This window comes from Rutilus rutilus (assembly GCF_951802725.1).
Source record: "Rutilus rutilus genome assembly, chromosome: 4".
Lineage (NCBI taxonomy): Eukaryota > Metazoa > Chordata > Actinopteri > Cypriniformes > Leuciscidae > Rutilus > Rutilus rutilus.
This window is the reverse complement of record NC_140212.1, coordinates 7091485-7105729: the sequence shown is the minus strand read 5'-3', so window position 1 is coordinate 7105729 and position 14245 is coordinate 7091485. Positions and strand designations below refer to the sequence as shown.

Genomic DNA, 14245 nt, shown 5'->3' with positions numbered 1-14245 from the left:
GCACTCTTTCCGTTTTCCAAGCAACCTTGCATATGACCGAGAAGCCCCAAAAAGGCGTCAGCGCTCCCGTCATGTGATGCCGATGATATTCAAACTGGGATTACGCACATACTGCAGACCGCTATGCCTCTGCACGTACGACCTATCATTACGCAGCGGATATGACTTATTATACAAGATTAATTATTGATATATATAATATATTAATGTTGAAATGTAATAAAGGAATATATTAAGCCCTATAATTTGACATATTCCATGCTGTTATTAAAGTAAATGGGGGAACATCAATAGGCTATACTGAAATTCGTTATTTTTTTTACTCAGTTATATTATTGTTATAACTATAGTATAATGTGTATAATAAAAATGTATTAAAAAGGCAACACACACACACACACACACACATATATATATATTTGTTTTTTATTTAGTTTTTCATTGGTGGGCTCTGACTTTTGGATCAAACTGTTACGCATACAAATAGCAAATAAGAAATATGTACAGCCAGCCTTTATAAAAGTAAGCTCTTCAGGGTGATCATAAATGGGTTTATTTTGCTATAATGTGGGGTCACTATAGGCCGACATTGTCCCTCTTTTTATACAGCTACTTACAAAATAAATAAACAAAATGTTTGAAGAATATATAAGGATAATTTAATCATTTTGAAACTATTTAAAGTATTTTATTAGAACATACGCTGAACTACGAGTGGCCAGTTATACTGCGTCTCTATGGACAACGGTCATTATTCAGAAATATTTACCCGATGAATGACGCAATTGACCAATTAAAATCAATTATTTCAGAGAGCCATGTAATGCATACAAACTTGCAATAAGAGGGATGACTGTTTGCTCATGCGATTAAACAGTAGCCGTAATACCGCTTTTATAATATCTAAACATAATTGATACCAGCACTCTGTAATCAGAGAGTGAGATCTCTCGTTTTACAGAAGCTCTTGCAGTTATCAATAAGCCGACATCTGCGCATTGAACTTAACTGAGACACTGGACGGCACACTGACACCACTATAGCCACGCCCCATCCCAGTGACTCGTCCAATGGCATGAGTTTCAATCTCACTGCGGTGGCAAAACTGACCGACTGTTGAAGCTGTTCGTTAAAACCGGGGAACGGCGGCGTCCGTGATCATTCATAACGGCAAGGGAGAGAACTTGAGAATCAAGCCGACAAATCAAACAGGAAGCGGAATAAAGCAGTGTTCATTCGTAGGGACTAGAAGTGCGCTTGGATATAGCAATCTCTCTTCGGCGTCTTTGTGTTCTCACTGGTATCACTGAATGGGCAATACTGAAAGTTTTATCAGCGAGTGAGTGTCTTATCCATTCTGCGTCCCTTTCCCAATGAACCCAACGCACTTGGAGACGGGTGGCAGGCTAAGCATGGGATTACTTTTGTGATGTGGATTGTAATAGCCTTGGAAGAAAAAATTGATCTACTTCTCAACAATGTGAGAGGACCTGCGTCCTGGATTCTCATATTTCTGGATATTCTGAAAATAATCGGCAACAGCTGAGAGACGTTATAACATATTTTCCGTGGGTCTCACGCTCTCTCAGGTGTCTGCATGCGTGTTGTGAGACCAACATGGGATTGTTGTTGCCCCTATAGGTCGGACCCCGTGTGAAGAAGCCTTTACTCATGTCTAACTTGCTCTCTGAGACCTTTACCAATGCGTTTGCTAAAGTCCGCCTATCATCGGATAGGGTTTTAAAAAGAGTTATTCGCCTTATATATTCAATCATGAACTTTGCCGTTCGCGTGCTCCAGTTATTTATTGTGACGCTTCTGTATTTTTCAGCTGTCAAGGTAAGTTTTATATCCCTATGCATGCCTATAGAGTAAGACGCAGACGTATTGGTTGAATTTTAAATAGTGTTATTCCGAATGTAACGTCTGCGCCACTATATTGGACGTCCTTGTGTTTCCCCTTGCGAGGTCATTGACCATGTTTTGCCAAGCTCTTCAAAATTACGTGAACAAGCCAATCTGATCATCACACATTGAGCCATTTAACACTATAGACAGGTTACGACCGGGGGAATCCTGCGATATACGCAACCCAAGTTCATTCAACTGTTTGGAAGTTTGTTGTCGATTTTGGTGAAGGCCCTATCATAGCCACCTTAGTGATATTATTACGCTTTAAAGGCGCAGCTACAGTATACAGTTCAGACGGACCGGGCACCAACATATCCGCCCCCAGCAGACCACAATATAGAGATATAAATCATTAGGTTGTGATTTCAGCCTATCTTCAGAAACTCTTCACCAAATACTCTTATTCTTGATGAAATTCATCGAGAAGTGCACGTGTCTACATGGAGCTACTGCAAAATCTGAAGTGTGTGATTTGACATGTTCACAAGTCTCTAATGCAGAGTTCAAGGCCAGTTTTGATTTGAGACTAGACTCGTGACAAAAGACTATCAAGGCCAAGTCTAAGTCAAGTCTCAGATCTTTCAAGGCCAAGACTTAAGTCCCTTTTTAATATAGTTTTCTGTATACTACAGGTTAATGCCATAATTGTTGATATGTGCACTTGAGTAAAATTATAAAAAAAACAAAAACGAAACAACGTTTAAATATACACACACAAATAATCAATCTGTTTTTTTTTCAAGAACTTCTCATGAAATCATGAAATTAGGTAATTTGTTGCATCATCCTAAAACTTGAGTAATGATGCCGTGGTGAATAACTAGTCAAACCTGTTAGGACTCTTGATTATTGATTGTGAACAAATATGTATAACTGAACACAGTCTTTAAATATTAATTTCAGTCAAAAATTTCTGTTGTTGTTTTTTTTTTTTTTTTTACCACAGAGTGCCTACATACCCAGGGAGGGAGGCAAAAGCACATATGATGGTGAGTTTCTGCTTGAACTCAATGGTGTCATCTAGAGACTGGACACATACAGCGCCCTCTGGCGGATGGGTTAAGGAGGGCAATGCTGTGCCTTTAATCAAACTGATACTGTATAGCTTAGGATAAATTGTTGTATTTATTAGAAGCTCACGATCCAGTATGGTTTGTATTACATCTCCAATCTCTAAATCTCCAAGGGATAATTTGGATCACGCATTGCCAAACCGCTCATTGCTCAATACCGCTCATTGCTCAATCTCTGTTAAACCTAGAGAACCAGACTACACATTATTAAATTACAACACATTTGTGCTTTTCTTCTTCATGTAAAAATAGCGACTCAAACAGCTGTGCAGAATAAACACACAGGCTCATTTTTTATGCACAGGCTAATTTTCGAGTGGAACACAAGGAATGTAAATGATTTAAATGGTCCGAAGGTAATGTTGTCATATACAAGGACACACACATACATATATTAATGAGAATATATATCGACACCACATTAATCTAATTACCATCATATTTCTAAGATTCTATGAATATAATTAAGTGCAAACATAATAGAACATTACATTTCTTCCACAACACCCCTGTCAGTCACAAATTCCTAGAAGGGCTCCCTGATTTTCAAACAGTGTTTGCCATGAAAAAATTGTGCAACTCTTGGCCAAAAAGGTCCTACGTTTTTGGCATACAAACGACCAAGTAACTGATTTTCCTCTTTTTTTCTCTTACTTGCAGTGGTGCCATTCATGGAGGTGTATAACAAGTCACTTTGTCGTCCTCGGGAGGTGCTGGTGGAAATTCAACAGGAATATCCTGATGACATAGAGCATATCTTCATACCGTCCTGTGTGGTTCTCACCCGCTGTGCTGGGTGCTGCAATGATGAGATGATGGAATGCACCCCCACCGTCACATACAACATTACCTTGGAGGTCAGAGACCCCTAACTTCCAGACTGTTGCTCTCTTTTTCTCTCCCTTTTCTCCCACTATCTGTCTGAATCTTGTTAAGTCTACTTTTTGGAAACCCTACACTCCTCTACTGTCTCCCACACTCAAACCCTTTATCTCTCTCTTTTTGGCCAAGCTAGCAGGGTTTCTTCTGAATGAGAGCAGCCAATTTTTAGGTAGTGTTGAATGTAGCTTTTACTTAAAGGGATATTCACCCAAAAATGAAAATTGTCATAATTTTACTCACCATTTATGAGTTTCTTTTCTTCTGTTAAACACAAAAGAAGATATTTTAAAGAATGTTGATAAGGAGACAGTTGACGGTAGCCATTGACTTCCATAGTATTTTTTTCCAATGGCTACTGTCAACTGTCTGATTACCAACATTCTTTAAAATATCTTCTTTTGTGATAACAAAAGTTTAATTTTTTAGCGAACTGTCCCTTTAACAATAACACTGCCTTATATGCCTATGATGTGGTGTTTTAATGTTTGTTATTGCTTTTTTCTGTAGATTAAAAGATTGAAACCACTCCGTCATCAAGGTGACTTTTTCATGAGTTTTGCAGAACACAGTGAATGCCAGTGTCGGTAAGAATCCTCATTTCTACACTCATACATACATATAGCTTCCTAAATGTGGACAAATCTTTTCTTTTCTTTTCCATTTAAAAGAAAAAAGAGTTTACTTTACTATAAGGACGCTTGTCAGATTCAGGCTGTCAGATTCAGCTAACTTTTGGGGTCACTTCTTTATGCCATCTATTGTCTGCTCTATAATTGTATTTCTAGCTGTATTAATCTAACTGAGGGGTGTTAATGGATGTTTGTCTGTTCTGTTTTGTGCTCACAACAAACACGTTCACTTAGGTAATGTCTCGCTCTTTTTGTTGCTCTTTCAGGCAGAAAAAAAATCTTCCAGAGAAAAGAGAAAAGTGAGTGACATTGTTCTTGTGTTTGTGTGTATGAGTGTGTGTGTGTGTGTGTGCTTTTGCTCTCGCATTATTTTGTCATTTTCCCCTCCATCATTCTTGCATTCATTCTTGTTTCCTAATCTCTCTGCCTTTATCTCAGTCACTCTTATCTCCAGCTAGGTGTATTCCTTCTTGTTTTCCTTTTCTCCCTGATCCTTTCATCTAAGCTCGTTGCTTTTCATGTTACATAAAGCCATACAATCTGATTGTGAGAGAACAGTGAAACTCCTCACTGTTGTTTTTAAATACATGGTATGAGGTAACAGGTGATTTAGATCTTTAAAATCGTTAGTTGCACCATTGTCAAACTAAAGCTAAGCTAAAACTAGGACTGGGTGATGTAATGTATGCATGATATCTTTGCTGGCAATACAAATTCAAACAACACTGTAAATATCTCACAACAATCAGTGAATGTTGTGATCGCTTCTGATTCAACAATTTGTTTATCACTCAAAAGTATACAAATGAATATGTCTTATTATACATATACATGCTTTCTAAATGTTTTTCATTTAGTGAAATTAAAAACAACACTTAAAAAAAAAAAAAGGCTTTTTAAGCTATATTGCCCTGCCCTAGCACAAGACCAGAACTACTGCTTTTGTTAACCCAGCCTTCTTCGGATGAACTGAGATACTCTGACCCTTACACCATTATCTGATCTCACTTCCTTTTTGATGTCTTCATGCCGTTGCACGTTGCTCTCTCAAGTGTAAATTCAACCCCTCAGGTGTGTGAAGAGCTGCATGAACAGGTGTGCGAGTTTTGCCCTCTAGTTCAATGCCCTCGCCCTACATTCATCCTACCGTCGGCTAAGCTCTGCTTTATGATTTGAGGTTCATTGAGGTAACAGAGATTTGTCATCTCTGAAGTGTTTTTACGTCCGGCGATAAGATAATGTTTTCAGCGTTTGTTTATGAGTCCGTTTCCACTCCTCAGAGATACTGCAGCGGTCAGTCAACCCCCTCTCCGATGCCTCCCTCTCACCAGAGAATGTGGGCCGAAGTGTTTGAAAGTTTACTGAAGTTGAGGGTGTTGATCTTGTGGCTGATGTGTTATGGGTCAGAGGTTATCTCTAGGGGTTTAAAAAGTTTAAATGCTTTCTGGTTCTGGTAAACAAATGGCCCAGAGGCTGTTCTACGACAGAGCACCGTGTCCACAGACACTGATGACAACGATTGAATCTGATCTATGAAAAGAATGAATGTAACCGTAGAGAATAACCAGCCTGATTTGTCAGCTGTGTATAGCAGCAAATTCAACTTTATAGTCCTGACGTTCTTTTTAAAGAGCTTCAACATTCTATCGTTTGTAAGAGACTCCTATGAAATGATTTATTAAATTAAATGTTTTCAAATATTTTTTGTGAAAATTGCATGTCGGCCACCGTCTTCTCTGCTCATTTTCATAGAGCATTGAAAACCCCATGTTGGTCAACCACTAATGCAAATAACCTGAAAGAGATCAGTTTGTAGCACATCAGTTTGTACTCTGATTGCGAGATAGGGGAAAGTTCACATTCTTGCTGCCTGACGTGTCTGACGTGACATGCCAGGATTCTCAGCTATCTGAAAGATAAATGTACGTGTGTGTCGCTAATACTGAGTGTTGATTTGCTGATTGATCAGTTTTATCATTATAATGAAAGAGAACTTTTGACGGTTTCCGTTAGACTTCATTAACATAAAAGAGTCAAATCTCGCCAGTAGACTTTGAGCTTTCAGCTTTGGCTCAGTTTGAATCAGTTTGTCTGTGTTTTGCACCAGCCAGGAATCCTGCTAACATTAAGTGATGCTTTTGAAGATTTAATGCCTTGTTTATTTATTGAAACTTCTTCGTGAGAGAGATTCTGAAGTATTGCCGAATTTTCCCAGAGCCTGGCTGGCTTTTTATTTAAAATTCATGTCTCACGCCCCTGGAGTTTGCTGTCGTGTCAGGCACTAATACAAGAATAAGAAGAGAAAGATGTGTTTTAGTGGGACATGTTCACTGATGTTTCCATCTGGATCATTTTAGCTCTACGTTCACTGCAATCTGACTGTGTGGATGATCTTTTGCAACAACTCCGATTCAGTTTTTGTTTTTCGATGTTCTTCTTTGTTTGTCATGTTCCCTTTTCCAGAAAACCCCGGAAGGGCAAAGGCCAAAAGCGAAAGAGAAAGAAAAACCGTGAAAAAAAGCGGGATTTGTACGTCACCTCTGCGTTCGCCTCCTCTCACCTGCACCTGAGTGTGGCACTCTTGGTCGTCAAATTAATTTGGGAGGAGATTTTATGCCTCCTTTAATCAGTGTATTTCTGTCGGACGGTGTTAATTGCCATTAATCCATCAACTCCTCTGCCACTTAATTACAACTGACCATGCCACAAAACCACATGCTCGATCTCTGCTCTGACAGAGCTTGCCTTACTAATGCAGAAGCACATGCTAAAACTATTAACATAAACAACGTTTGGCCAAATTGTTTATGAATTGTTTTTGTAAAAGGTACAAACCAGTAGAGTGCAACAGTGACTGTCCACTTTTATAGTCAAAAGTTTTCCCATTCAGTCTCCTTAGGCATCTTCGGTAAAGCGTTCTAAGCCTTTAACCAAACCATTCAACTCCAAGATGAATCATAGGAATACAGCCTTTGATTTGAACAAAGCAAGTATTTGGAAAAAAGTAGTCTCTTATGAGAGAATCTACTATTCATTCCATGCAGCACTGTGAATGATGTAATCCAAACAAGAGCCACAATACACTAACAAGTCTGACAAGTCATTAATTGTAGGCATAAAGCAAAATGTATACAGACGATACAATTTGACATGAGGTTTTTATTGCAAAGTAATGACATATATTGGTTGTGGGAATGAAAACTCCTTGGATTTGGTTCTCATTTCCAAGGTTGGTTCTCACGTTCTCTTATTGGAGGATCTTGCTTAATGATTGTGAGTAGTGCAGCACTTTTTGCTAAATTGCAAAAGCACCATCGCTTAACTTCCTCTGAGCTCATGGTAGGTCTGTCTGTTTTTCAATGGGAGAAATGAATGGGATTTCTATTTCTGGAGCCGTACAGTTGCGCTCTATAGTTTGTGCCACAGGACCTAATAAATAAATCAAGCTCTATGATTGGAGGAGGTGAGCAGTGGGGAGGTAGCCGACATAAAAACTCACCTTACCCACTCCGCATGGCTTTCTGTTGATGATGGTACTAATTTGTCACAATAATTCTGTTGGAATCATAACCTTGTTTGTGCCGCTTCCTGTTTTTGGAATGTGAATTATTGTTCTCACATTTTTTTCATTGTATTATGACCATCATCCTCACATTGTTCTGTCCTCTCTGACTTATGAGAAGGATTGTGTGAGATGTTTTTTTTATTTATTCATTGCTGTGAGTTTTGTTTTGTCATGCTGAGTGAGCTCTGCTGCACAGCATTACAAAAGTCAAACAGCCTGTTTACTTTGGTGTTTCTCCCAGTAATTGGAAAGTGAAATGTATTTCAAAGACATGCGTACATGAGGACAGTCTGCTCCTGTGAGACTGATGCTTTTGAGGTCAGTATTTCTCTGAGGGCTGGGGTTTGGGTTTTCATATTAAAATAAATAAATAAATAAATAAATTAGATTTAAGGCCTGTCGAGACAAAGACCATGAAAGTATGTTTTTGTTTGCACCACAACTATTCACATTGAATTTATGACATTCTCTGAGAAGATTTGGATTTCAAGTTTGGATGTAAAATCTTATTGTGACTTAATACTAAGAACATCATTGAGATGTGGTGCTCATGTAGGTATAAATCTGACATTTCCCTAACACAGTCCTTTTTTGCTGTCAAGAAAGTGGCCAAAGCACATACATCAAATCAAAAAAAAAAAACTATAAGTCTTGTGCATGTTTTTCATGCCAATCGTTCTTTGTGTAAATAGGCCTTTACACTGTTGTGATTTAAAGTCAGGTCAGGGTAGAATTTAAAATGTGGTTTTGATAAGCCTGTCCTCAGAGCAATATTGGCTTCAAACAAGGTCAGTTGGCACAAATGCGTGTGAATCTTCCTCATGGAGTCCATCATTTCGTACTGTACATGTGTCCTGATGACCCTGATCCAACACTACAAGAAGCAATAAACTGAAACACTGGATTCTTATGCACTGTTCTCTCTCTCTGCCTTTTATTACAGTATGCTTTTCTAAAATGGAAAGAGTGAAACGTTTTTATTGTTTTCTTGCATCAACTGAGCTTGCAGGTGCATGGCCACATCCTGCCTATAACTTCAGCTATTTACACTCTACAAAACCCCCTCGGACCCTCAGAAGGGGCGAAACCGTGGTACCAGACCAGGGTGGCTCAAAAAGTGTACTGCTTGACTCACTGAGTGCCTGTGTGTGTGTGTGTTTGGGTGAAAGTGTTTAATAATGGCCATTACTATGTGTCAGCAGTAATCTCCCCCAATCCTTCTCCTTTTCTCTCATTCTCTCGCTCTTCAGTAGTCAGTGTGAGCCTTGCTGTCCTACATGCCCTGAAAGGAGAAGAAGGTTGTTTGTTCAAGACCCCGAGACGTGTCAGTGCTCCTGTAAACACTCTGAAGCCGACTGCAGGTCTAGACAACTAGAACTCAACGAAAGGACCTGCAGGTGTGTTCGTAAATCTACACTTTTTTTGTGTGTGTATCTACACATGTTAGTGCAAGACTGGCCTTCCTGTTTTTGTATTGTCATAAACATCCCTTGACAAAAGATGTGTTTAAAGCAATAGTTCAGTCAGAGATCAAGTGAAATCGTACCATTGTATCAAACCCTATGACATTTTTACTTCGGTAGAAGACAAATGGTGATCTTTGGTCTGGTAAACGTTGCATCTTGGTAAATCAGAGTACAGTTTGAGACATTGATGCATCTCTTCTGAAAATGTAGGAGACATGTAAGATATTGTATTTGTCAGAAGGAGCCTTTGTTTGGCAAGAACCTTGAGCAAAGGTTTAATATTCTTCCTGTCTAGGACAAAACAATTGAGATGTTATAGAGATTTCATTTGTGATTTTTCTACTTACTTTCCCAGATGTGACAAACCAAGGAGGTGAACCGAACATATTTCAGAATGGACTCTGACATGAAGGAATATTTCTCCATTAATTCACAGCACTTTGAACTTTCAGCTTTGAACTTTGGTCTCATTTTTCCATCACGGAGATATTGAGAGAATGAAGTGAAGGGGTTGGGAGAGGTGGGGGGTTAATAGTCAATGAAATGCTCTGTCTGTATATTTTCATGATTTTCATGTGTGTATTAAGCGAACCGAGAGACTGAAATCACAGGATTTGATTTGCTGCTAAAGGGTCTTCGCAAAAGACCTACGTAAACGTTTCTGATCTTGGCTGGCGTGCGTAAAGTCGTACTCAAAGTCGTACTCAGCGAAACACATCACTGGATTTGGGTCTGCTGTGCAGTTTTTCATGTGAATCTAAATGTAAACGAGCGCAAACAAAACATTTGGAGGACTGCAAAACTGCGTCAGCGTCCACTACACGCTGTGGAATCATTCCTCCAAGTACGTGAACACTGAGCACAATGCGTGTGTTTTTAGAGATGGACAAATGACTGGAGTTTTGATGGTAGACCGAACTGATTCTGCCGTTGGAATGTCACACAGTGATGCCATGGAAACCTGCTGGCCGCTGTGGTAAATGTTTGCACCAGAGCTCTGACCTTGACGAGGCAAACTCAAGAGGATTTTGGTCATATTCACTCCTTAAAGGGATATTCATTCTTTGACATGTTTGGAAACCACTTTTGAATAGGTTGTGTGATTAGATTCCATGCTTTCACTCTACTGGGGATTTAAAGGGATAGTTCACCCAAAAATGAAAATTCTGTCATCATTTACTCACCCTAATGTCGTTCCAAACCAGTAAGACTATCGTTCATCTTCGGAACACAAATTAAGATCTCTCTGTCCTCCATTGACAGCTACGCAACCCTTTGACGCTTCAAAAAGTTCTTAAAGAGATCGTAAAACGAATCCATATGAATCGAGCGGTTTAGTTCAAATTTTCTGAAGAGTTTCAAGTGCTTTATTTGATGAACAGATTTAATTTAGACTTTTATTCACATTTAAACATTGTGGAGGGACAGAAAGCTCTCAGATTTCATCAAAAAGATCTTGTGTTCCGAAGACGAACGAAAGTCTTACGGGTTTGGAACGACATGAGGGCGAATAAATGATGACGAAATGTACATTTTTGGGTGAACTATCCCTTTAAGATGACAATTCTGTGCTAGGTTTTTTTGTTGTCGTCCAGCTAGTCTTGGAATTTTAGTCCAAATCTATTCCCCCAAACAATTCAGTAATTTATGATTATTATTATTTTTGTAGAATATTTTCAGTATTCTATCTCTTTGTATTTAATTTGACCTATTTATGTGCAGTGTTATGTTAAGATGGATCTTCTTGTCCTTTTTTCGTCTGCAAAGCTCCATGGCTGTCTGGAGAAGAAAAAGCTTTTCATCCTGTTTTATTTTCCGTAGATGAACAGAGAAACATTCCTATAACTGATCAGTGAGTTATGTTGCCAACTGCCTTAACTTTGCCGCCTTACTGCAGATGTGTGTGTGTGTGCCGTGTGATCTCTAACAACCGTGTAAATGTGATTTCGTGTGTATACGAGGCTAGTGTTTGTGTGCGTGTATGTGTGAGTACGTTTGGCGAAACCGTCCTGACGAAACCGTCTTGATGTCAGTGTGACATACGTATTGAATAACAATATAGCAGCCAAATGTAAATATAGGCCAAACTCATGTCACCATTTACTTCTACTATAATAAGATCTAACAAGCTGAAACAGTATGCTCAAATGTGGTCTGGTTTGATTGGAGTTTTACAGTTTAAACAATTATTTATTTACTCTATGTAAATATTTGGATATTAACATCTTTTTGTGTCTGTGTAATGTAGTACAGCATATTTATTTTCAAATTATATTGCCCTTTTTCTATAAAATTTTGTTTGAAAACGTTCACAGTTTTGATGCGTCTGTACTGTACGACAACGTGAAAACACCTCAAGATCATAATCTTGATTCATTTATGATTCCAGAAGCATCATTGCCATTCAGGAGCATATATGATATTGAATGATATCATACATACTCCTTACAACTTTTTGATACTTTTTGTGGACTAATCGCCTTCTGCAAATAATTTGGTTTAACCTGAAAACTGTCATCAAAGAATTGCTCCCGAAGAAAACAGGTGTATGATGCTCCTGCATGTCTCGATTGTATCCATACATACTGTACCGTATTGCATTGGCCACATCCCATTTCTCAGCATTTTCGGCTTCCTGTTGTTGGGTTTAACATCAGGAAACTTTTCAGTTTCAAACGTTCATGCCGAGCTGCAGGTGAAGCTGCATGCTAAAATTATATTCATGTACACTTTTACATTTATCTTTTACTATAGTTCACTCCATCTCTGCACGAACAGTATTGCCTGCATTACTAGAATAATTCCTAAATTTCATGAAACATGCTTTAACGTTTTTGTTATGCACTTTAAAAAAGTGTTATTTGAAATGCATATCAGTGGTTAGGCCTTAAAACAATGCTTGATTTTTGTATTAGTTGTTTTAGATGTTGCCTAGAGTTGCATCACTTGCAGATTCCACTTTAAAGCGATATTTTTGTCCAGAATGTGTCCTCCACGTGGTAGTTCTTCCTCGGAGCACATTACGTAGGAATGTTTTGGTTTGTTAAACTATAAAACATACAAATGTTAAACTAGCCATTACCATTCCAGACACTTCCCATATGTCTTGCTAAACCTGAGCCCACTGGTCCATGTGATCATCAGGAAGGCAGCCATCAGTAGATCAGTGTTAATGAGGCTTAGGTTTAAGAGTAGTTTGTGGAACTTTGCGTGTTTGTTTTGAAACAGCTGATTTTAGCCTGAGCGGCGCTCCACTAACACTAGATTAGCCAATATGTTTGACATAATATGACCACGTGAAGCACTTAAGAGCAGCAGCTTAACACTACCTATGAAATATAAGATAATCCTCATGCCACTCTCCCCCCATCTGCACAGGCCCCTCAGCTGCTTAAATACCCCAGGAATGTTGTAAGTGACTTAATCTTTGATTAGAGGAGGAATTTTGGGGTGGCAGGTTCTCGTCTCCGGTGCAAATCATCATGGTGTTGGATCTGCCAGTGAACTTTACCCCATCAGTTTAACTTAGAGTTAATAGCATGAACCGGGAAGATTGTAGGTTTAAATCCCAGATATTTCATGAATTTCTGCCAGGAAATGGCCGTGTTTCCTTGACTTGTAACTGATATAATTGACTGGATATTCCACTTAGTACCACTGTTTAAAATATTTAACTTAACACTAAATGAATTTAATATTAAAAGTTTTTTTTTTATTATTTAACCAATTTGCATGTCCTCGTTCATCACTGACTGTTATTTTTGAAGGTTTATTCAGAATCAGACTCCACCTTAATTGAAATGAAAATCATGTATTGTCTATGTACTTTCTGATAATATGTAAATTTCCATTCAGCCTTGTTATGCAGTGAAATTTTTCATTTTTCACACAGTGTGTGTATTTAAAGGAATAGTTCAACAACAAAAAAAATAATAATAATGTTATCATTTACTCGCCCTCAAGATGTTCCAAACCTGAATGAATTTCTTCTGCTGAACACAAAAGAAGATATTTTGAAGAATGTCAGTAACCAAACAGTTTTTGGTCCCTATTGACTTCCATAGTACCCCCCCCCCCCCCCCCCCCCCCCCCATAATCTTCAAAATATTTTCTTTTGTGTTCAGCAGAAGAAATGCATACAGGTTTGGAAAATCCCTTTCAGTATAATAAACGTATCTTGTGTGGTGTGGTGTAACTTGTGCTCTTTCATATGCAGTGCTTCCATTACTAATGCACTATCAGTTCAAATTATATGAACTCTAAACTTACTGTGACAGGGTTGAAATCAATTTGGAAGTAACTTTGCAAGGTTGTAACCACTTCTTTTGCATATACAAATCTGCACAATGCAGAAATGCATCTATTAGGCTCTGTTTCCTGAGAATGAGCCGAGAATGAGCATAGATGTGGGATCAGATCCATTGGGACATTTAAATCAGAGAGGCACAGTGCTGAGTCTTGAGTTCTTGACATTGATTTTATTGTTTATCAAGCGGCCATAAATTGGTGCCATGTGTAATTGTCATGTTGCTGAAAATAAACTGGAATTTACCCTCATTTCCAACAGTGTGGCGTGACCAAGGTCTGCGTCTTTAAAAATCAGAGGCAGTCCACACCCTGCTGTAGAGACGTGCACTCTGTCAGGAACATACAGTTGTCCAATGGCATCATTACTCATCTGTCCACGTCTCACACCTGTGTGTGAGAGCATCAGATTAG

The 14245-nt window shown here is 38.6% G+C and overlaps 1 protein-coding gene across 4 annotated transcripts; it reads left to right on the top strand.

Annotated features, from left to right (window-relative positions):
• The first annotated feature begins 1088 nt into the window (after positions 1–1088).
• Positions 1089–11836, top strand: vegfab (vascular endothelial growth factor Ab). 4 transcript variants are annotated; one of them, XM_084406559.1, is made up of 8 exons: positions 1089–1839; positions 2858–2900; positions 3645–3841; positions 4374–4450; positions 4762–4794; positions 6959–7024; positions 9314–9457; positions 9882–11836. In XM_084406559.1, exons 1-8 carry the CDS (start codon positions 1672–1674, stop codon positions 9901–9903), a joined length of 750 nt encoding a protein of 249 aa, XP_084262685.1. In that variant the 5' UTR covers positions 1089–1671; the 3' UTR covers positions 9904–11836. The 4 variants fall into 4 exon arrangements, with proteins under 4 accessions (XP_084262685.1, XP_084262684.1, XP_084262687.1 ...); XM_084406558.1 differs by having other exon boundaries at positions 9311–9457; XM_084406561.1 differs by lacking the exon at positions 6959–7024 and having other exon boundaries at positions 1090–1839.
• Positions 11837–14245: the final 2409 nt, after the last annotated feature.